Source organism: Equus quagga, chromosome 8 (genome assembly GCF_021613505.1).
Source record: "Equus quagga isolate Etosha38 chromosome 8, UCLA_HA_Equagga_1.0, whole genome shotgun sequence".
NCBI classification, from domain to species: Eukaryota; Metazoa; Chordata; class Mammalia; order Perissodactyla; family Equidae; genus Equus; species Equus quagga.
Genome location: NC_060274.1, coordinates 29595642 through 29621034, shown reverse-complemented (window position 1 = coordinate 29621034; position 25393 = coordinate 29595642). Strand labels below are relative to the sequence as shown.

At 40.0% G+C, this 25393-nt stretch overlaps 1 protein-coding gene across 12 annotated transcripts in view; it reads left to right on the top strand.

Annotated features, from left to right (window-relative positions):
• The window catches only part of FBXL13 (F-box and leucine rich repeat protein 13), a 223485-nt gene that overhangs the window by 63468 nt on the left and 134624 nt on the right, over positions 1-25393 (top strand). For all 12 annotated transcript variants that reach the window (XR_006889805.1, XR_006889806.1, XR_006889807.1 and 9 more), the window contains 2 exons: positions 17542-17637; positions 19766-19898. Coding sequence is in view for 8 of the 12 variants with exons in the window: in XM_046669994.1 (XP_046525950.1) it covers positions 17542-17637; positions 19766-19898 (229 nt within the window). In the remaining 4 variants the exon portion in view is untranslated. The remainder of the gene's footprint in view (positions 1-17541; positions 17638-19765; positions 19899-25393) is intronic.

Below are 25393 nucleotides of genomic sequence, written 5' to 3'. Positions count from 1 at the left end.
AGGAGCAAGTCCTGGGTGGAGTGAGGGGCAGACTGTCTCATACCTGCTTAGGGTAGGGAGTGGTCTTCAGAGGATTTGGCCAAAGGGCTACAACCAGGCCAGGTAGTGAGGATGGAAGAATTCCAACTTGATGAGAGTCTCGCAGGTCAATAGAGCAGTGTTGGGGGCATGGAAGCTGTCCACATGTGGTGGCCTTGGTGACTGGCAGGTGATCAGGCAGGCACGAAGGGTCTGTCTTCAGGCTAAGAGAGCGGCAGGACCAGCACAAGCAATGCAGGACCCCAATCCAGGTGAGGGTTGCCAGAGTTAGCAAATAAAAATACAGGGTGCCCAGTTAAATTTGAATTTCCGATGGTTTTCCTCTCTTTTTTAGTGTAAGTTTGTACTACATAATAGGTGGGGCATAGTTATGCTAAAATTTTTTTGTTGTTTATGTAAAATTCTAACCTAATTAGGCATCCTGTATTTTATGTAGCAACCTTAATCCAGGTAGAGCTGGAGAATGGTGTGGAGTTGGGTCCTTCCATCTTTAAACTAGGATAATAATGGGCACATAAAAGGGTTCTTCTAAGGATTAAAATGAGGTGCCTAGCACGGAAAAAGTGCGCGATAAATATAAATCCCCTTTCTGCCTTCGCACAACATTTTTTCCCTTCTCATTGAAAGTCCAGCGTTAAAATATTTGATTAGGTAGTTGCAATAAGTAAAACATCACCTAAGCCCTAAGAGTGAACAAACTCTTTGAGAGAGATAGTTTTTAAAAATTTGCTGGTGCCAAAGGGTGCGTCTTAGGGAATACCCATGATTTGTGAAAAGGCATGGGAGCCAACTGGGGACTGCTGTGGTTAATTTTATGCGTCAACTTAAATGGCACATGGGGTGCCCAGATATTTGGTGACACGTTATTTCTGGGTGTGTCTGGGAGGCTGTGGAGGAGATTAACTTTTGAATTAGACTGAGTAAAGCGGAGGGTCACCTCCAGTGTGGGCATCATTCAATCCCTTGAAGGCCTGAATAGAATAAAAGGCTGAGTAGGAAGGAATTCTGTCTGGACCTGCCTGCCTTTGAGCTAGGACGTTGATCTTCTCCCGCCTTCTGACTCAGACTGGCACTGGAACTCACACCATCACGCTGGAACAACACTCGTGGCTTTCTTGGGTCTCCAGCTTGCTGACCACAGATCTCGGATTTCTTAACATCCATAATTATGGGAGCCAATTCCTTATAGTAAAAAAGCAAAGGAAAACAAAAAAATCTCTGTAGTAAATATATATAAATATACATCTATATATCTCCTATTGTTTCTCTTTGGATTAATACAGGAACAAATAGAGGGAACAGAGAAACAGGAGTGGAGAATCAGGGAAAAACCAGGATGAGTAATGTGGCATCTTGTAAGCTGGGAGAATAGAGAATTTCCATTAAAAAAAAAAAATGAGGTCCACAATCAATGGTTAATGTCACTTTCTTCCTGGGGATAAAAGAAAGTCCTAATGAAAAGTTCTTGACTTGAGTTTCTAAAGGGGTAATATATGTTAAATCTGATTATTGGATATGTGCTTGTTATTAATTTCATGCTTTCTTTAATACTTAAATGTTTCATAATATTTTACTTTGTTTTGATCAGAATTTCCCAAACTTATTTGGCCACACCATCATTTTTTTCCTGCAAAATATTTTTAATATTTTAAGTAACACTTATGGAAACATTGGTCTATATGCCCCTGGGATCCAAAGCTTGAATGCTGGGCTGTAACCACCACGGGTCAGACCCATGGAACTTATTATATGCACAACAGTATTTTGGCTTTTAATGGCATTTCGGAAACACAGTAGAATATTTTTTAGGATACTGTCTTCTCCAAAGCATACGTATATATATTTTTGAGAATAGGTTTAAATTAGGGAGAAATAGAAGAAAAATACATAGTGAAAAACAGATGATTTATTATTTTTTCCTCAGATTCTCTTTACATGAGAAGAAATGTACGTTAGTTAAATTTTTAGAATATCTTCCATTTTATGCATCAGAAATACTGCGTTAAAAAACAAAAATGACTTCTATAGAATGTCCTACTTTGGGCGAGCAGAACGAGATGATTGCTAAGAATAGTCCAGGTGTTGTATTAATATTTAAAATTTTTAAAGATTGTTTAAATAGAACATGAAAGTTAGCTATGGAAGCAGATGGTTCAATTAAGTGTTTTACCCTTGAGAGTTCTATTTCTAATGGGATGTGGTTAAATTTTCCTCTAAGTGTTTGCATGTGAAAGTGTTGTTATATTTTTTGACATTAGATGTTGTGCGAAAAGGAATGGTTAGTTTAAATAAGGAACAGAAAACTTTTGACCTTCTACTGGTCAAAGTTCCGTTTTGGTTTTGGGTGAAGAGAATGACTTCATTAAACAACTGAGGGTTACTTTTGAAAAAATTTTGTCTTCAAGTAATGGATGTTTGCAGAATTTCGACATGACTCTCTCTAAGGAGAATGTGTCAGCAAAAGTGAGGAAAATCACTATTACATACCGTCAAGTGGTTTATGATTGGAAAATGACCAATAACTAGGGACATTTGGGAAAATGTTCAACATAGAGTTTATATGGTGAGGACTGAATTTTTTGCTGAAAAGTGTTTTATAAATAAACTCATTCTATTGGTTTTTTTTCTAGTTTTTTTCAAAGATTGGCACCTGAGCTAACATCTGTTTCCAATCATTTTTTTTCTTCTTTTTCTCCCCAGTCCCCCAGTACATAGTTGTATCTTCTAGTTGTGGGTCCTTCTAGTTGTGGCATGTGGGATGCAGCCTCAGCGTGGCTTGATGAGCAGTGCCACATCCACAACCAGGATCTGAACCAGCAAAACCCCGGGCTGCCGAAGCGGAGCACATGAACTTAACTACTTGGCCACGGGGCCAGCCCAACTCATTCTATTCTTAGCAGGATGGCAGTCAGGTGCGAAGAATCTACTATTCTAGAATGGGGCAAAGTTTCAGTGGAAATTGTGCAGGGAAGAACGAATCCTAAGTGTGGAACACCAGAGTAGGAATCCCAGCTCTGGAGAACTGTGTGTCGTGGACGGAGTGTTTTTGCCTGCACAAATTCACATGTTGAAGCGTTAACTCCCAATGAGATGGTGTTAGGAAGTGGGGCCTTGGGGAGGTAATTAGGTTGAGATGAGGTCATGAGGGTGGAGCCCCCATAGTGGGATCAGTGCCCTTAGAAGAAGAGGAGAGAAACCAGAGCCTCCTGTCTCTGCCACATGGGGACACAACAAGAAAGTAACCATTTGCAAGCTAGGGAGAGAGCCCTGACCAAGAACCACGTCAGCCAGTACCTTGATCTTGGACCTGGCCTCCAGAACTGTGAGGAATAACTTTCTGTGTTTAAGCACCCAGTCTGTGGTATTTTCTCATAGCAGCCTGAGCTGACTGAGACGCTGTGTAACCTACAGGGTGTAGTTTAATCTCTCTGATCTTCAGTTTCCTGATTTGTATAATGGGGACAGAGTTGATGTGAGCTATAATGTTTGTGAATGAGCCTACCAATATTACGTGACTAACCGATGCTAAACCAACATGGAACACTCCCACTGGTAGACCGTCAATGGTGGGATGGACCCAAGAGGTTGATTCTAGCGTTTAAAAACACTTATGTCCGAGCTGCCTAACAGTGACCTAAGTTACTAGTGAAGATTTAAATATGTTCACATTGCAACAGAACTCTATTTTTAATCTCTGGGAATTGTGAAAACTGGCCCTTTTGGGGCAAATGCAGTATTGCCAAAAAGATCTTTGGGGAATTTTAATTTTTTGTCCCTAAATTTGGCTCTGTTTGTTCTAATGAAATGAGTGTTTCAGAATCTAGGTCGCCCTCAGCACCAGGATGACAAGAAGCAAGTTAGGTTAAGAATCTTGTGGACACCATAGATCTGGCAGGTTAGTCCCAGAAGAGCCGCCACACTGGGCCCATTGTGGGAGTGCTGGGGATGGGGTGGTCTACAGCAGGGTTGGCAAACTATGGCCTCCAACCTGTTTTTGTATGGACTTTGAATTAAGGATAGTTTTTATAGGGGCAGGGCCAGTGGCATAGTGGTTAAGTTTGGCATGCTCTGCTTCAGCGGCCCAGGCTCGTGGGTTCAGATCCTGGGCATGGACCTACACCACTCATCAAGCCATTCTGTGGTTGTGTCCCACATACAAAAATAGAGGAAGATGGGCACAGATGTTAGCTCAGGGCCAATCTTCCTCACCAAAAAAAAAAAAAAAAGTTTCTACATTTTCAAAGGTAAACTGTAAAAAAAAGTTTTAAACAAATGGCCATTTACTTTTTGATGAAAGTTGCTCAAAGAGTTGAGGACATTGCCTCTTCGTCCACAAAGTCTGAAATATTTGCTATCCAGCCATTTTCAGAAAAAGTGTGCTGACCCCTGGTCTAGCAGGAATCTAGGAGTACCGTAGGCTAGTGGGTAAGACCCAGGAAACCAAAGAGTTGGTGAAAGCGTCCTGGAGCCGGGGGCATTTGTTCCCTAATTTGATGCTCCATTGGGTGGTAGATGGCAAGATGTCTGTCCCTCCACTCTTCCTTGCTAACCGAACCTTTGATTTGGTTCAGGAATCCACTCGCTATAAGCTTCAGGGGAGAGTTTTCCCACTCCTAGCCTCATCTATCTATCTAGTGGTGTATATTAAAACCATGAATTCCCAACCCCAATTCCAATCTAACACCACAGGATTCATTTTACTGAGAGTGAGAAACCTGGGGCCAGCCCTGTGGATGAGTGGTTAAGTTCACATGCTCCACTTCGGTGGCCCAGGGTTTCACTGGTTCGAATCCTGGGCGCGGACCTAGCACCACATATCAGGTCATGCTGAGGCAGCATCTCACATAGCACAACTGGAAGGACCTACAATTAGAATATACAACTATGTATTGGGGGGCTTTGGGGAGAAGAAGAAAAAAAAAGAAGATTGGCAACAGATGTTAGCTCAGGTGCCAATCTAAAAAAAAAAAGAAACCTGGCTCCCAGTTTCCTAATATTTTTACTTATTTGATCTATCCATCTGCTCCCCATAGGTACCAATCCCTCATTGCCATGGCCACCTTTCATTTGCAAATACCCGCCTTATGCCCTTTGGGTTCTGATGTTCCATACAGGCCAGTCCCTCATACCATCAGTAGACATGCTCCTCACCCCACCAAGCTTCCCCTCCACCCCGCAGTGTGACCACCTGCCTTATCTCGCCTGGGGTCCCCGCTTCTTGACTAGACCACTTTCTCATGCCCTTGGGCTCTAAGCCCTGTGCCAGACCTCCTCTCCATGCTGCTGGGGCCCCCACATTCCACCCATGACCCTCGCCCACACTTCCCCATCCCCCATCCCCATTGGATGCCTGCCCTCCCCCATTGAAGCTGCGACATCTGCCCTGGGCAGCCCTTCTAAGTGGCATTCTCCTCACTTTGCTTGGGCTCTGACACCCTCCGCCGGGAGACGCTGTTACCCACATTCCTTGCAGATGCCTACTTTGCTAGCTCCTCCTCACAGCTTTAGCAAGAGGAAGGGATCCATGTTGTCCCAGCTGCCATCGTTCTTTTGTTCCTGGACAGAGCACCCGGCCTACCTGAAGGTTGTGATCTAGGCTTTGGCGCATGATGTAAAATGGACCAAAATTGAACTTTTAATTTTAATTTAATTTTATTTTCCATCAAGAGAAAGGATCTTCTCCATATCTCCAACTTTGAGGTATGGACTCTTGGTTAAAGAACTTACGAACAGACTTACCAACTCAGTCACTGGATGGAGGTACCGGTGGGAGGAACCTGCTTTAGCTTAATGAAGACCAGCCTTTCACAGGGACGTTTTCCTCATTTCTGCTTTTTCTTGTTTTGCAAGCCTCGAGAAATAAAGACATCTTAACCTGATGGGAACCCCTTCTTCAGCTTGACTGAGCAACTTTAGTACTTGGTTCTTGCAGAATGACCTGGGCAGTATGCGTGTAAAAGCATTTTGTAAACTAAGGGCTGTGTAGTTGCTAAGGAGGCATCTCTACTGTTATTTGATGGTGCGCACTGTCACATAATTCTGTGAGGCATAAACTGTGTCTAATTTAGAAGATTTATACTGTGTGTTTTCTCCAGCGCCAATAGTGTCTGGATTTATTTTTGTTTGTTTTCCGCTGTGCTTATAGCAAGAATTCCCACATGAAATGCATTAGTGTCGAGGCAATCTAACGAATAAGCAGGAGAATAGATTTAATTCTCACGAAGTTCTTTTCTTTAGAGCTGGCTTGTCTTGGAGAGGAAAGAATTGCAAACTCTTAGAATCATAGGATCTTCGTGCTAGAAGGAACTTAAAGTTCATCTCTTCCAACAGGCTTCTCCACCCCAAGTCAGTATCCTATGGGTACCACACCCGATGTTCTGTCATAGTCAGTGAACAGGCCCCCTGCCTAGGCAGTGCAATCCATCTTAGCTCTTCTTTGATCCTTTTCCCTGCTCATGTGTGGAATACATGTGCTGAGACTCCAACACCAATCTAACACGGGGTTAGAGAAGATATTTAGTCCTCACCATGAACACTGGAAATTCTTCCCTCTTGGAACTTGCTTGTTTTGGAGAGCAGAAGATTACAAAATCTCTTTGTGCTAGAAGAGATTAGCCTGGAGGTCTTTCCTTACACAGAGGTGAAATCCATCTGCTGTTGATTTCCTCCCGGGGATCCTAGTTCTGTCATTTGAGGTGAAAAAGAACATATCTGCAGTGCTCCTGGTGTTTCAGCTGATTGTCAGCATCTCACAGTCTCTCCATCCCAAAATCTAGCCCTGGTCTCTTGCAAGAGTGTCGTCCAATTCCACGTGGGTCAGGAGGAGCGAGGAGTGGAAGGAGGCCTGACAAGTCGCAGACTCTAGGCAGACTCTTCTCGCAGCTGCTCTGCATTCCTTAACTGGGATCGCATCCCACCAGGACTCATTTCAACAATTTAGAGGCAGAGCAGCCTTCCTTGCTCTTGTGAATTCTTTTTCTTTTGTTCTTCCCCTACTGGGGGTGCAAGGTTCTTCTCTCATCTTTTGTCCTCTTTGTTGCACCCCTCCATTTCCCTCATGATAGGTGCTGTCATTCCCCTTGCTCACACCATCATTGTTCATGGTCCGCGAGATGCTCTTCCTTCTCCTAAAGATCCTGATACCCGCAGCACGAGGCGGGTTCTGGTGCGTATTGAATGGCCTCATACTTCAGACTTATATACAGTTTCAGTGCTATATGGTTCTCTTAAAACTTCCCCCTTTTCTTCTGTGTCACATCTTGTCTGTTTTTTGGGTTAGAATGTCTTGCACAGAATAACCATGCCGTAATTGCCTATGGAATTGAATTAGAAGTCCACACTCAGCTGCCCTGATGTTCTTTCCAGGTTTCCATGTTGGCAACAGCCCGTGTTCCCTGTGGAATTATTCTCTGGTTTTTTCAAGTATAAGTACATAGGAACATTTTAAAACTCTCAATATGTATTATAAAACAATGGCATGACTCCCTGGTAGAAAGCGTTGGTTCATGGTAATTGCACTTAAATTCTTTGTAAAAGTTTATTCCACACTGAGATGTTAAACACCTGCCTTTTAAATATTTCTGGGCAATGTTCTATGGAATGAGTGAGGTATGACTGTCATAGAGTAGGTGCTTAGCAGTAAGTGTTAAGTGAACTAGAGAATAAATTAATAACTCCCCATATATTGGAGAAGGCATTATATGGTCTTTTTCTAATAGGCTCTTTCTTCTCTATTATGTAGACAAGAATGCAAGCATACCTTTCAGATGAAAGTATGCTATACAATTAGGAGTCTAGTTTTAACTATCTGGCCATGAATCACAAAAGTAACCACAAAATTTTCGGTATGGAAGAGGCCTTGAGAAATTATCTCATCAGACCCCCATTTTGCAGATAAGGAAACAGACACAGAGGAGTTAGGTAACTGTAATGATTTGAATAGTATCCCCTCAAAATTCGTGTCCAACCAGAACCTCAGAACCCAGAACCTTTATTTGAAAATAAAGTCATGCGTTGCTTAACGACGAGGACACGTTCTGAGAAATGTATTGTCTGTTAGGCAATGCCGTCATTGTGCGAACATCACAGAGTGTACTTTCACAAAGCTAGGTGGTACAGCCTACTACACACCTAGGCTACATGGTACTAATCTTATGGAACCACTTTCGGATATGTGGTCCATCATTGACCGAAACATCGTTATGTGGCACATGACTTTAGATGTAATTAGCTAAGATGAGGTCACACTGGATTGCGATGGAGGGGGCGAGTGGCCAAACCTAATGACTGGCATCTTCAGAAGAGAAAAAAGAGGGAGATTCAGATACACAGATACACATAGGAAGGGAAAAGGCCATGTGATGACAGAGGCAAAGTCTGGAAGTGGTGTAGCTACAAACCAGGGAATGCCAGGGAATGCTGGCAACCACCAGAAGCTAGGAGGAGGCAAGGAAGGAGCCTCGCCTGGGGCCTTCGGCAGGAGCGTGGCCCTGCTGACACCGTGATTTCAGACTTCCAGCCTCCAGAACTGTGAGAGAATACGTTCTGTTTAAGCTACCCAGTCTATGGTGCTTTGTTATGGCAGCCTCAGAAAACTGACAGGAACTTCCAATGAGCAATGGTGACTCTAGACTAAAGCGCAGCCAACAGAGTCCACCCCAGGCAGCTGTGCTCTTAGTTCTCCTGTCCACGTCCTGTGTGTTGGGGGGCCTTAAAGATGCTCTCTTCAGTGACTTGATGTCTTCACTAGCTCTATTACCGTTCGCTGCCCTTAGGGCTTTGCTTCCTGCCCACGTCTTTCTCTAAGTTGTTTTACACAAGTCACTTGTTCTCGTATCTCTTACGCGCTCAGAAATTTGGCCGTGCACTTCTGCTGCTATTCTGTGCTGCTAATTCTCTTTCCTAGGTTGTTTTTACCTCTGGCCATAGGCCCTGTCATAATACTTCTTCTTTCTTAAAAAACACTATACACAAGTGTGGTACATGTACAAAACTGTACACATACAGTTTTTGGGCCATCTGATCTACCACAATACCTTTCCAATGCTTCTTGACCACTTCAATGACTGACTAAATTGTTGGCATATTTTTTACCCTTTGCAGGACATACAGACAAAAGGTAAAGTTTTTACTTTCTTGATAAAGTCCTTTGTGCACAAAAGTTTTAAATTTTGATGGAGTCTAATTTATTTTTGCCTTTGTTGTTCATGCTTTTGGTGTCATACCTAAGGATCCATTGCCAAACTCAAGGTCATGAAGATTTACCCCTCTGTTTTCTTCTGAGGGTTTTATAGTTTTTAGCTCTTACAATTCAGTTGTTAATCCATTTTGAGTTAATTTTGTATATGGTGTGAGGTAGAGGTCCAACTTCATTCTTTTGCATTTGAATATCCAGTTGACCTAGCACCATTTCTTGAAGAGACTGTTTTCACCCCATTAGATGGTCTTGGCATCCTTGTCAAAAATCAATTGATCATAGACATATAGGTTTATTTCTGGACTTTCAAGTCTATTACATTCGTCTATGTGTCTATCCTTATACCAGTACCACACTGTTTTGATTATTGTAGCTTTGTAGTAAGTTTTGAAATTGGGAAATCTAAGTTCTCCAATCTCGCTCTTCTTTTTCAAAATTGTTTTAGCTGTTTGGGGCCTCTTCAAGTTCTATGTGAATTTGAGGATTGGCTTTTCCATTCCTGAAAAAAAGAACCATTGGAATTCTGATAGGGACTGTGTTAAACCTGTAGATCACTTTGGGTAGAATTGACATCTTCATATTTTTCTTGTCAGTATTATCTATTCCTTGGACCTTTGATAGAATACTCTTGTAAAACTCTCTGGGCCTGTATTTGTTTAGTGTTTATTCACGGGCAGACATCAAATTCCGATTCAGTTCCTTTTATTGTTATTGTTATTATGTCTTCCACTCTACAAATATGAGATGTCTTTCCATTTATTTAGGTCTTCTTTAATTTCTTTCAGTAATGCATTGTAGTTTTCAGTGTACACTTTCTTAGTCAAATTTGTTTCTAGGTATTATATTCAAGAGCGAGGTTATTAAAATATAGTATTTTAGGTGTGCCAAGAAATAAAACAAAATGACACTTGTGTAATCACCACCCAGCTTAAGAAATAAAGCCTAACAAATACAATCCATGCCTCCCTGGCTGCATTCTCTTCCCTCCCTCAAAAGTAACTGCTCTCTTAAGTTCGGTGTTGATATAGTGTGATAGGCAGAATAATAGCCCCCCAAAGATATCCGTATCCTATTCCTCAGAACCTGTGAATGTGTTACCTTACATGGCAAAAGAGTCTTTACAGATGTGATTAAGTTAAAGGTCTTGACATGGTGAGATTATCCTTGATTATCTAGGTAGGTCCAATCTAATCACAAGGGTCCTTATAAATAAAAGAGGGAGGCAGGATCTCTTGTAAATACAGTCATGTGCTGCATAATGATGTTTCAGTCAACAACGGACTGCGTATATGACTGTGGTCCCGTAAGATTAAAGTGGAGCTGAAAAATTCCTATCGTCTGGTGATATCATAACCACCATAACATCAGCACGAGGCATTACTCACGTGTTTTTGGGGATTCTGGTGCAAAAAAACCCACTGCTCTGTCAGTCATATAAAAATATAACACATACGATTATATACAGTACATAATACTAGATAATGACAATAAACGACTATATTACTTGTTTATGTATTTACTATACTATACTTTTTATCATTATTTTAGAGTGTAATCTTTCTATTTATAAAAAAATAAAGTTTACTGTAAGAGTATGTTGGGTTATGCCAGCACTAGCCTCATAAATCTCGTGTTTACTGTGTCTCTTGATTGCATCGTTTTCTCCTATGCTTGATTTAATCTTCTGTTGTTTTGTTCATCATGGCCCCTCAGCGTACAAAGTCCACTGCTAATGTTGCCAGTAAGAGGTCACATCAAGTGATTGACCTAGAAATGAAATTAAAAGTGATTAAGGACTGTGAAAGTGGAAAATCGGTGATGGTTATCGCTTGCCAGTCAGGCATGTCCCATTCCACCATAGCTATGGTCTTGAGGAACAAGAACGAAGTGATGGAAACTGTCAAAGGATCTGCTTCATTGACGGCAATGAGACCAACAAAAATTCGAGAAAGGCCAATGTCAGACATGGAGAAACTTCTAATGACCTGGATTGAAGACCAGCTACACAAGCTGTATCCCTCTCAGCACCATGACAATCAGGGCAAAAGCAAAAAGTTTATGATGTTGAAAGAAAAGGGTTCACTCAACTATGATGTTGAGTTTACTGCTAGCTCTGGGTGGTTTAAATGATTCAAGAGTCGTTATTCATTACATAATGTGAAAGTGGGTGGTGAGTCTGCGAGTGCTGACATGAAGGCAGCTGAAGGATTTTTGGAAACTCTAGATAAGCTGATTGTAGAGGAAAATTTCTTGCCAGAGCAAATATTTAATATGGATGTAACCTCTCGATTCTGGAAATGGATGCCTGAAAGGACTTTCATCCATCAGGAGGCCAAGTCAATGCCAGGTTTCAAGGCTTTTAAAGACAGGATAAAGCCTTGCTGGGGGGTAATGTTGCAGGCTACAAATTGAAACCCTTTGTGACCTGGCAACGTGGGAACCCCAGGGCCTTCAAGCATATCAGTAAGCACACATTGCCAGTGTACTAGAGGAGCAAGAAGAAGTCGTGGATGACCCAGCTCCTCTTCCCAGATGCCCTCCTGAATTACTATGCCAGAGAAATGGAGAAGTACTCTTTGGAGAATAGCATACCTGTCAAGATTTTGTTTATTGTTGATAATGCTCCTGGACATCTTCCTTTCATTGGTGATCTTCATCCCAATATCAAAGCAGTGTTTCTCCCTCCAAACACTACCTCTTTGATCCAACCAATGGATCAAGGAGTAAGAGCTGCTTTTAAGGCCTACGACCAGAGGAGGACCTTTGCCCAGGCTATTACTGCAACTGAGGAAGATACTGAGAAGACACTGATGCGATTCTGGAAGAATTACCACATTATGATTGCATCAAGAACCTTCCTTGGGCTTGGGATGATGTCACCAAGGAGTGTATGAATGGCATCTGGAAGAAGATACTCAAGAGGTTCGTCCATGACTTCAGAGGTTTTGCCAAGGATGAGGAGGTTGTGAAAACCAACAAGGCTGTGCCTGAGATGGCAAACAACTTTAGCCTGGGTGTGGGTGAGGATGACACTGAGGAGCTCCTAGAGGTGGTTCCTTAGGAACTTACTGATGAGGAATTGTTGGACCTGGAACAGGAACACAGCTGAAGAAGACGCAAGAGGAAAGGAAACTGCAGGAGAAGGAAAAGAAGAAGAAACTCCAAGAAAATTCACAGTGAAACGTCTAGTTGGCGGACCTCAACAAGCTCCTTAAAAAGCTTGAAAACGTGGGCTCCAACGCTGAAAAATTTTCATTAATAGAGAGGAGTGTTCATGGGCATATGCTTACAAGCAAATGTATGATGAAAAAAAAATAACCAAGCAAACCACCATGAACATATTTCTGAAAAAAGTGACATCTCAAGAAGAGCCTCAGGCAGGTCCTTCAGGAGGTGTTCCAGAAGGGGCATTGTCATGGGAGATGACAGCTCCATGCATGTTATTGGTCCTGAAGACCTTCCAGCGGGACAAGATGTGGAGGGGGAAGACAGTGATATTGATGATCCTGACCCTGTGTAGGCCTAGGCTAATGTGTGTGCTTGTGTCTTTGTTTTTAACAAGAAAGTTTAAAGAGTAAAAAAAGAATAAAAATTTTAAAAATAGAAAACTTATAGAATAAGGATATAAAGAAAATATTTTTGTACAGCTGTACCAATGTGTGTTTTAATTTGTGTTATGACAAAAGAGTCAAAAACTTTTAAAAAATTAAAGTTTATAAAGTAAAAAAGTTATAGAAGCTAAGGTGAATGTATTATTGAAGAAAGAACTTTTTGAAAAAGTAAACTTAGTGTAGCCTAAGTGTGCAGTGTTTGTAAAGACTACAGCATTGGACAGTGATGTCCTAGCCTTCACACTCACTCACCACTCACTCACTGACTCACCCAGAGCAACGTCTAGTCCTGCAGGCTCCATTCATAGTAAGTGCCCCAAACAGGTGCACCATTTTTTATCTTTTATGCCGTATTTTTACTGTGCCTTTTCTATGTTTAGATATGTTTAGATACACAAATACTTACATTGTGCTACAATTGCCTACAGTATTCAGTACGGTAACATGCTGTCCAGCCTTGTAGCCTAGGAGCAATGGGCTGGACCATAGACCATAGAGCCTAGGTGTGTAATAGACTCCACCCTCTACGTTTGTGTAAGTACACACTGTGATGTTTGCACAACGACAAAATCGCCTAATGACCGATTTCTCAGAAAGTATCCCCGTCATTAAGCGACGCATGAGTGTACATCCGTCCAAGAGCCAGATAAGCCCCAGTGTCTACAGCTTTTATGACCTAGAGATGTCTCAAAGGTCCTGGGACATATGTGTCCTTGAAATGTAAAATATTAGGGATCTTCCTGGCACCTTGGGAGCTTGACCTAGGGCACTACGCCCGACTATAACCATTTGACCTTCTTGGGGAGACAAGAGAAGTTTTATTATCCTTTTGGATCAGAGAAGTTCACTAGACAGACGACTACAGATTTAATCCCCACGGTATGTGAAAAGTACAGTGTTTGTGGATAAAGTGAAGACAAAACATTACCTTTAATATTATACAGATTTCTGTGTTTCCAGAGACTAGAGCTTTCTCCAGGAGTACTGAGAAATCCAGGAAAGATTTATTGCCTCAGGTTGATTTATCAATAATGGAGAGTTTTGATATAACCTTTCATCATGATTGTGGATTTGTCAATTTCTCCTTGTATCTTTGTGGCTATGTTATTAGATGCTTATGCATTCAGAATTGTTATTTATCTTTAGTGAATTATTTTTCTAATTATGGTGTAGTGACCCTCTTTATCAGATAAGCTTTAAAAATTCACCTAAAATATGACACTGGACAAGATGAAGACAAAGAAAAGGAAAGTTGATAGCTAGGTTAATATCAGAGGGAAGAATATGAAAGCAAAGCATTATTAGGGATTACCTTTGACTTCTAACTGGTGAATTTTGTGAACTTTATTTTTGCTAGATATACTTGGATTCATTTTTCTCATTTTATATACTATTTATCCTATTTAAAAAAGGCTGCTTCTTTCCTCCTGTCTTGTCTCTATATATGGTGTTTTAAAATCTACCCCCTTTTCTCATTTTCATGTTTTAGAAGGTATACATTCTATTTCGACTAGGTCAGTGGTTTCTCTTAAATATTTTTAACATGCACATTTACCTTAATAAACCCTAAAGTAAATTAATATCTATGCTTTCTTCCTGTATAATTACTGGAATTTAGAACATTTGAACTCTGATGACTCTCTCCAGTCTTAGAATATTACTCTTATCTAGTGTCTGTGTTCCTTTTTTTTTTTGTCCCCCCCCCCCCCCCCCGCCCGTTGGTCATCATCATTATACATTTTTATAAGTTTAATGGCTTTACCCCTATACTTATTGGTTTCTTTGCCCATCATTACCATTTCAATTTCAAGCCTTTCTTCTGATTCAATGTCCTTTAGAAGTGCTTTTGTGAAAGGTCTGTTGGAGGCAAACTCTCAATCTTTGTCTTAAAGCATCTTTACTTAATGCTCATCCTTTAGTTGCAATTTACTTGCATGTAGTATCTGAGACTGATAAGTATTTTCTGCTGAATGCTGCTTTCTGTGGTTGCTAAATGAATTTCTTCTGCAGGTAATTGCTCTCTGGTTGCATTTAAGGCTTTCCTTTGCTTTAGCTTTTTGCAAGTTCACTGCAATACCATGGTGTCTTTTGATTTTCCTGTTTGAGATTTCTTGGGCTTCTTGAATCTGAGAACTGTTGCTTTTCATCAGTTCTAGAGCATTTTTGAATTTTGCTTTGATTTCATTCTCTCCATTCTCTCCTTCTGGAAATTCTATAAAGATATCTAGAATATTGGACCTTTTCAAGTTATGTAATTTTTCTCTCTTTTTTTTGCAAAGGAGCTTTTTTTTTTGGTGAAGAGAGCTGAGCTAACGTCTGTTGCCCATCTTCCTCTTTTTTTTCTTCTCCCCAAAGCCCCAGCACATAGTTGTCTATCCTAGTTGTAGGTCATTCTAGTTCCTCTAATTGGGATGCCGCCTCAGCGTGGCTTGAAGAGCAGTGTGTAGGTCGTCACCCAGGATCCAAACCTGTGAACCCTGGGCCACTGAAGCAGAGCACTCGAGCTTAATCACTCGGCCATGGGGCCAGCCCCTGTAATGTGTCTCTTAACCACCTTTCTATTTATATTTTCCGTCTCCTTATCTCTCTATGTCTTATCCTCTGTAATTTCTTCCAATACATATTCCAGATTGCTAATTCTTTTTCAGCTGGGTTTCATCTGGTATTTGACTCATCCATTGAGTTTTTAACTTTAATCCTTATGTTTCTTATTCCCATAAATTTTAACTGGTTCCTTTACAAATCTGCTCAGTCCTCTTTTGACAGCAGCTTTTCTCAAGAATCTATTTTTCTTTCTATGTCTTTATCACCTTTATGTTCTTATAATCACTATCTGAAAATTTTGTTAATGGAACTACTGTTTTTCTGTTGTTGACACTTGTTGGATTTTTTCCCCCGTGTGTTTTGTAATTTTTATTGAGAGCTCATTTTGTTGGGGCTTAATCTATAAGAATCCTATCAGGCCTGGTTTGAGGATGTGTCTCTTTAGCGAGATGGTAGTTATTTCTGCCAGATGCCCCAGAGTTACTGCCAAGTTGGAAGCTCTTTGCATGCTAGTGTTTCAAATCCAATTACAAAGGTAATAAATTCAAAATAGATTCCACCAATGATTGAAACTCAAATTCCAATCCACATGATAGTTGATCTGGTTATGAATTCTTCAGGAAATTTTTTTCATCCCAGGCTAGGTACCTCAGTTTTTCTTTTGCCAATAGGTAGTTTTTTGTTTGTTTGCTTTTTTTTTTTAATCTCTCCCTTTTATAATCCTAGATTTCTCTCTCTCTCTTTCTCTTCCTTTTTCTCTCTTTGACTCAGTTATGACTCCCAGCTTTGTACAAGCCTGGCAACATTTTCTTTCCCTGCATGGCCAGTAAAATCTGAATCTATTTGTTAAGAAAGGCAGCAGCCAGGGGCTGGCCCTGCGGCTGAGTGGTTAAGTTCGTGCACTCTGCTTCGGCGGTCCAGGGTTTCGCTGGTTCAGATCCTGGGTGCGGACGTGGCACCGCTCATCAGGCCACACTGAGGCAGCATCCCACATGCCACAACCAGAAGGACCTACAACTAAAAATATACAATTATGTGCCGGGGGACTTTGGGGAGAAGAAGGAAAAAAAAAGAAGATTGGCAACAGTTGTTAGCTTAGGTGCCAATCTTTAAAAAAAAAAGAGCAGCAGCCATCCCCACTGTTCCTCTATCCGGGGCAACTGTGCCATGAACAGCTCATCATGAGTCTCGGTTTACAAAGATTGAGGTCCCGGATGTTTTCCTTACTTTCTTGAAAACTCGGTTATATTTAAAAAAAAAAAAAAAGTTTGTTTTTGAAAGTAGAAAAGTGGTTGCCAGGGGCCGTGGAGTACGGAAACTAGGTTGAGGTTGGAAAAAGGGTGCAAACTTTCGGCTATAATATAAATAAGGGCTGAGGAGCTAATGTAAATTATGGTGACTACAGTTGATGACACTGTGTTGTATGTTGAAATTTGCTAAGAGTAGAACTTAAATGTTGTGACACACACACACACACACATAAAAGCTAAATATGAATGGATAGGTGTGTTAATTAACTGGATGGGGGAATCCCTTTACAATGTACATGTGTATCAAATCACCGTGATGTACACTTTAAATATCTTACAATTTTATGTCAATTATTCCTCAATAAAGCTGAAATTTTAAAAAAATTTCAAAAGATATATTTTTAAAAATGTTTGTTTTAGCATTTACTGATGTTTCATATCAAGAGGACTTCCAGATTTTCTAGTCTACCAGAAATAGAAATAGAAGCCAAGATGGGTTCATTGATCTTTCCCAGGAACCCTATAACTTAAAAAAAATCCAATTCAGTTCAGCAAACAATTATTGAGTGCCTTTTATGTACCAGTTACCATTTAGGGAAATCATTCATTTTCTAGCAGAATGCCACTTTCATTCAGAAAATAAAGTAAACTCGCCTTTCTTCTTCACCATCCTTCTGCAACCATCAGTTTAAAAGATCCCATTATATCAAAGGCATCATCAGATAAGTTCTAGTACTTGAGGTAAAATTCCTATCTTCCAATAAAATTCCAGCACTTAAACCCCTGCTCCTACAATGCGTGGATTACATCATCATTATGAACACACAAAAAAAGGTAAGTGGAAGAGTTACATCAAAATTCACGTATTTTTCAAAATCATGTATTTCTTTTCTGTGTTTAGATTTTCTCGCACCTCAGTTTAAGAGATACGGTAGTATGCGGTCAAGTTAGTCGCTCCTGGTTGCTGATGACACAAATAAGGTCATTGTGGAATGCTGTAAGTAGACACTACCGGAAGCCATATCTTTCTTCTGGTTCCTAAAGGAAAACAGACTGCTATAAAGCCAAGTGTAGTAGGGATGACCTTCCTCTTTCCTCCTCCCGTGAGGCTATAAAAGTTAGGTGCATTTGTTTCTCTTTCATCCAGGCACAAGCCTGAAGGACAAGATAAAAAGATAATAATGTTATTTGAAGAGATGAGTATTTTCTAATTTAAATGGTAGAAATAAATTGGATATAATTCTTGGATTGAAACAAAGCTACATTATATCTGAGTTAGGCTTAATGTTACCCGACTCAAGATGCTGCAGGAATAAACTGAGAAAATGCAAAAGTGCGTACAGTAGAGCCTGGCATGTAGGCAGCACTCAATAAATATTACCTACTATTATTAGTTCAAAAACACAACAAAGCAGCACAAAATATGGAGTAAAGGAAAATACAACTGGCATGAAACAGGGCTAAAATATACGACATATAAACAAAGCTTGTTTGATGGTCTTTGTGTGTTTGCATGCATATAGACACATATACTCTCAGGCATTTTCTGCTATGGACTTCTAGGCTGGCACCTCTGTACCACTGAGCTCCTATACTATTCAACTATTGTCATTGAACTATTTTTGTGCTATTCTCGTAACCTAGAACATGCCTGTGTTTTTCATTGCAAAGAGACACCGGGGAGAGGTCTCAGCCAACAGCAAAAGATAAGCATGTATTATCCCCAATGACTTCTTTTTTCTGTTTCTTGGATGTTACTTTAATCTTAACTGTGATCATTTATATCATTAACCAATGTTGCAGTGGCAACATTTTCTCTATCGCCTAAAGTCCAGTCAATAGCTGACTTCGCCACTTCTTAATTGCTAATGATTGGAGGCCCAATGATACCACGTGCTCGGACTGACCTATGAATAGATGGCAGGGGCCATTCTGTAGAAACTCTAAAACTCAGACAGAGAAACTAAGAGGAGTTGACCAGGGACCAGGGGATCTAGCTCCATAGGTCAACTGAACATCTTACATCCTGTCAGAGCACCATTCTGTTCTTGGCTGTACCGTGCTCTCACTTGGTGCAGCAATGGCAAGAAGAAAATGTGCTCCGGGCCTAGCTAACTCCGACTGGGGATATTACTTTTTCCTTTGGAAAACCTGTAAAGGAGAAAAAGGTGAATCCAAATGGTCTGATGAGAAAGAATATGCACAATATTAAGATCAGGGCAAATCCTGCAGAAGGCTGGCAGAAAAAGCCAGCATTCTGCCCAGAAACCTCATTAGGTAAAGATGGAGAAAATACAAGCACATGGTGGCGAAGAAGAAAGCCAGGATAGCAAGTTAAGTTTCTTTATGTTCAGCAAGTTTCTCTTTCCACAGTTCGATGTTGCTCTTCATCATCTCCAATTGTTTTGGCCTGTATTTGTGAGTGCTCAAATGTGGCACAACCTTAACAAACATTTTTGCACAAAGAATAGCTTTGTTCTGAAGACAATGAGAAATTGGATGTTTATAAACTTAACCTTTTAGCCGAAAGACCTCGATAGTACTATGATATATGATATCAATATTATTGTATCAACCAGCCCTCGCCTCTCAGAGCTCATATAAACCTCCGCGCTCTTCAACTTTACATACAATCAGCATCTTTCCTTATCTCTAGAACTACCTCCTCCAAATTATGAGTAGTGAAAAGGCCATTATAAACCACACACTCTAAACTGTCTTTCCCATAGTCAAGGACTCAACATATAGTCTGTGCTCATGAAAAAGGCAGCAGGCACACATTAATAATGAACCCGGGGTGGGTTCATTGACACTGAGGTGGCGGGCGGCAGCCTCGTGGCTCACCTGGGATGATGGGGGACGTTCAGGCCACTCCAAGACAATTGACTCTGTTGGGGGGTGGATGTGAGGTCCCTCCCCTCTCAGCTATTGATCGGAACTGGACATTTGATAATTAAGCCTGGGAATGACCATGAAAAAAACCAATCTGTTTGTAATTGAATCTGGGAATGGCCATGAAAACAAACAAAAATGAGCGATGCGGTAGAGAAACTTTAGTTCTCTGTGCTTTAAAAATATTTACATGCAAAAGGTATTTCTTAATGCCTTCTGTTTATCCTTTGTAGATTGATTTTTCCTCAGTAAAGCACATGGCCACAGATAAATATATAGTGTCTACTCTGCAAAGGTGGCGTCTGAATGTGCTGCGCTTGAATTTTCGAGGATGTGCTCTCCGACAGAAAACTTTGAGATCTGTCAGTAAGTATGTGCATTATGATGGTTTGTCTTGCTTTCCTGTATTTTAATTAAACAAATACAAAGAAACGTATAAATAAAACGGAAACATCAGTTACGGTCTTAGGCCATAAGAATGCCAGTTAAAGCCATTTAAAAAGCTTATGGTATAGTCAGCTCTTACTGGATTGGATACCCGGGGAGTTGGTCCTTTGTTCATTCTTATTGACCACTTTTTTTGGTCTAGCATTTGTCTATCTATGCATCATCAATTTATCTACCCAAAAAAATACAACATAAGAACATATTCTTGGGGGCTGGCCCAGTGGCGCAGCGGTTAAGTTCGCATGTTCCGCTTCTCAGCGGCCCGGGGTTCGCTGGTTTGGATCTTGGGTGCGGACATAGCACTGCTTGGCATGCCATGCTGTGGTAGGCATCCCACGTATAAAGTAGAGGAAGATGGGCACGGATGTTAGCTCAGGGCCAGGCTTCCTCAGCAAAAAGAGGAGGACTGGCAGTAGTTAGCTCAGGGCTAATCTTCCTCAAAAAAAAAAAAGAAAAAAGAAAAAAAAGAACATATTCTTATTTTAAAAATTCTAACAATAGACAATAAAGCAAAAATCTGCCTTTATCTCCCTCAAAACCATTCACTTAAAGGCACTCAATGTTATCACTTTTCTGTTTTTCTAAAACACTTTTACATATATGTGATTAAAAATACACAATTTTAATTTTTAACACAAAAGGGATCATATTGTTTTCTGTTTTCTTTATGTCCTGGAAATCTTTCCAAGGCGGTACATATAGAACTACTAAATTATTTTTAAATGCTTAAAATCATTTTCTATGCTATGGATGTACCATAATTTATTTAGCTTTCTTCCTATTGATGGACACTGAGGTTATTTCCAGTTTTTTCCAAGCTCCTTTGTCCTTTGTGACATTTGCCTTTAACTGTCCTAGTCAGTTCGGGCTGCTGTAACAAAGTTCCATAGCCTGGGTGCCTTATAAACAACAGAAACTTATGTCTCACCGTTCTAGAGGCTGGCAGTCCAAGATCAGGGTGCCAGCGTGGCTGGGTTCTGGTGAGAACCCTCTTCCAGGTTGCAGACTGCTGTCTACTCATTGTATCCTCACAAGGCAGAGATGGGGAGAAAGAGGTCTCTGAGGGCTCTTGTAGGAGGGCACTAATCCTATTCATGAGAGCTCCATCCTAGTTATGTCTTGAAGGCCCCATCTCTAATACCATCACATTGGGGCTTAGGATTTCAACATATGAATTTTGGGGGGACACACACTCGGTCCCTTGCATTAACCTATACGTCCTTTGAGGGCATTTCTTGGTTTTCATATATATTTCTGGAAATGAGAGAAAAAATATATTTCAAAAAGTATACATCCATACTGATTTTAGATAGTGAGAAAGAGTGCCATAAACATATGTAAATATCAACATGCATGAATCTGAAGATGTTAATGGGGGATGATGGGCAGAATGATATATATAATCTAATACCGTTTGTATACAATTTTACAATGTTCAAAATAATACTATATATACTTTACATTTTGAAATAATTTCAATAATATATGTTTAAGGACACACATGCACATGCTGAAATGTAAAAAGCATGAGTGGAAATGAAAAACTCCAAAAGCAAGATAGTGGTTACCTCTGAGGTGGAGGGAGTTGGATGAAAGAAGGTCTCAAGGAATGAAGAGCTTCGTAAGGAGTTTCAACTATATCTGTAATTTTTTTTCCTGAAAAAAGAAAGAAAATAGACAAAATGGATTAATTCTGATCCGTTATTGCTGTGCTGAAGAAAGCAATAGTTTTTTGTGTGATGTTATTGCATGTGATTGCATCCTAAACTCTCTTCTTGGTTTTAATAGTTTGTCAGTTGATTCTCTTGCGTTTTCTGGGTAGACTATCGTGTCGTCTCAAAATATTAACGGTTTGTTTCCATTCGTTCCTATTCTTATATCTTTTATTTCTTTTTTCGGTAGCAGAGATACGCAGCCACCTTGTCTTGTTCTTGACTCTTTTTTCACATTTGTAACGAGAATAGTTTTAATATGATCACGTCTTTTAATTTCCGGGATACGCTCCATATAGGGAGCTAATGCTGTTCCCACCTTCAGAGCAGCCGTCTTCTGTGTGTTCCTCATCCGGTCCGGGCTGTCTGCCTTTGGGTTTTTAGGAACTATTAATTTCGGATCCGCCGAGATCATTCTTGCTTTGTTTTCCAGGGGTATTATAGATTTTTGAAAAAAAAAATTATTTCTTGGAATTTGAACAGGAGAGGAAAACTGAAATATGTGCTCAGTCTGCCATCTTGAACCCATTTATTACTATTTTAGTTAAGAAAATAATTATAAACTTTAATGTGTTAGCCATCAAAACTCTCCATCTCTCCCTCTTTCTCTCTATATGCGTATGTGTACACAGATATACATATTTACACACATATATATGAAATAAACATAGAAAATATACTATTAGATAAGTCTGTGTTTTCTGAAGAAAGAAAATGGACTCAGAGCCAACCCATGGCCGAGTGGTTAAAGTTCAGCATGCTCCACTTCAGCGGCCCAGGTTTGGTTCCTGGGCGTGAAACCACACCCTTGGTCTGTCAGTAGCCACGCTGCGGCAGCAGCTCACGTGGAAGAACTGGAAGGACTTACAACTAGAATCTACAACTATGTACTGGGGCTTTGGGGAGGAAAAAAAAAGAGGAAGATTGGCAACAAATATTAGCGCAGAGCTAATCTTTCCCAGCCAAAAAAAAAAAAAAGATGCAACATTCGAGATTTTGGTTTGACCTGAGATTCACATGATAGCGATGGTGGTTGAATGGTGGAATGAGTTTCTGAGGAATAGCAGGGCTTGTATCTCTGGAAGCTTTTATTTATTTATCAATTGAGATAAAATTCACATAACATAAAATTTACAATTTTTAACCATTTGAAGAGTACAACTCAGTGGGTTTTAGTATATATACAATGTTGTATAACCATCGCCACTATCTAATTCTGAAACATTTTCGTCACCCCCCCAAAATACACTCATATCAATTCTCCCTTTTATAGCTCTTTCTTACCAAATTGCTCAGGATGGAACTTCTAATACAATGTTGAACAGAAGTGGTGAGAGTGGGCGCCCTTATCTTCTGATCTTGGAGGGAGAGTTTCCAGTCTTTCACCATTAGCTAAGATGTTAATTGTAGGCTTTTCATAAATGCCCTTCATTGGGTTGATGAAGTTTCCTTTTATTCCTAGTTTGTTGAATGTTTTTAATCATAAAAGGGTGTTGAATTTTGTCAAATAGTTTTTATGCATCACTTGAGTCTTTTCCTCTGGAATGTTCCATATCACTCATTTTTTTCCCTAATTTTATTGAGAAGTAATTGACATACATCACCGTACAAGTTTAAGGTGTACAGCGTGTTGGTCAGATTTACATGTATTGTGAAATGGTTACCACAGAAGCTCGTATCCATCTTCTCATATAGATACAGTGAAAAGAAAAGAAAGAAGAAAGGAAAAAAAAGTCTCTCCTGGTGATGAGAACTCTTAGGATTTACTCTCTCAACAACTTTCCTATAAAGTAGTCCCCGTTATCCCTGGGGGATACCGTCCAAGACCCCCAGTGGATGCCTGAAACTGAAGATAGTACCAATCCCTATATATACTACATTTTTTTCCTATACATACATACCTATGGTAAAGTTTATTTATAAATTAGGCACAGGAAGAGATTAAAACAATAGCTAATAATAAAATAGAACAATTATAAAAAATACTGTAATAAAAGTTATGTGAATGTGGTCTCTCTCTCTCAAAATATCTGATTGTTCTATACTCACCCCTCTTCCTGTGAGGATGTGAGATGATACGGTGCCTATGAGATGAGATGCAGGGAGGTGAATGACTCAGTAGCGTTATTTTCAGGCTGTGGTTGATCACGGGTAAGTGAAACCTCAAAAGCAAAACCGCAGATAAGGAGGGGCTATTGTGTGTCATCCCGCTGCGTTAGCTATGGTCGTCATGTTGCATGTTATAATTGCATCCATTGTACATCTTCCAACTGGAAGTTTGTACCTTTTGACCACCTTCCTCCAATTCCCCCTCTGCCCACCTGCTGCCTCTGGTCTCATCTCTTTTATTATGAATTAGATTTTTTTTCTTTTGATTCCACATATAAGTGAGAGATCATATAGTATCTGTCTTTCTCTATTTAACTTAGCATAATGCCTTCAAGGTCTATCCATGTTGTCACAAATGGCATGATTTCATTTTTTATGGCTGAATAATATTCCGTTGTCTGTATACCACAACTTCTTTATCCATTCATCCACTGATGCACACTTAGGTTATTTCCATGTCTTGGCTGTTGCAAATAATGTTGCTTTAAACATGCAGGTGCAGATATCTTTTTGAATTAGTATTGTTGTTACCTTTAGACATATTCCCAGAGTGGAATTGCTGGATCATGTAGCAGTTCTATTTTTAATTTTTTGAGGATCCTCCATACTATTTTCCACAGTAGCTGCACCAATTTGCAATCCCAACAGTGCACAAAGGTTCCCTTTTCTCCACATCCACACCAGCATTTGTCTGTCACGTTTGTCTTTTTGATGACAGCCGTTCTAACAGGTGTGAGGTGATATCTCATTGTGGTTTTAATTTACCTTTCCCTAATGACTAGTGATGTTGAACATCTTCTCATGTACCTGTTGGCCTTTCCTATACCTTCTTTGGAGAAATGTCTATTTAGGGTCTTTGCCTATTTTTAAATTGGGTTATTTGGTTCTTTGCTATTGAGTTGTATGAGTTCTTTGTATGTTTTGGATATTAACCTCTTATCAGATATGTGTTTTGCAAATTTTTTTCCCATTCCGTGAATTGTCTTTTCACTTTGTTGATGGTTTCTTTTGCTGTGCAACTGAGTTTTTTCCTTCATTTTATTAATATAGTGTATTACATTGATTGATTTTTGTCTGTTGAACTGCCCTTGCATTCCTGAAATCAATCTCCCTTGTTCTTGGTATATAATCCTTTTAATATGCTGCTATATTCTGTTTGCTTATATTTTGTTGAGGATTTTAGCATTTATATTTTAAAAAAAATATTGGTCTGTAATTTTCCTTTCTTGTGATGTCTGTGTCTGGCACTGTTACCAGGGTAATACTGGCTTCAGAGAACAAGTTAGGAGGTGTTTTATCCTGCTATTTTTTGGAAAAGTTCGAGAAGGATTGGTGTTAAGTACTCTTTAAATATTTGGTAGAATTTGCTGGCGAAGTGGTCTGGTCCTAGGCTTCTCTCTGTTGGAGGTTTTTTGATTGGTAGTTTAATATCTGTAGTTGTTGTAGATCTCTTCAGGTTTTCTGTTTCTTCTTGAGTCAGGTTTGGTACTTTGTGTGTTTCTAGGAGTCAGCTCCATGTAGGTCATCTAATTTGTTGGGGTAAAATTATTAATAGTAGTCTCTTATAATCCTTTTTATTCCTGTAAAGCAAGC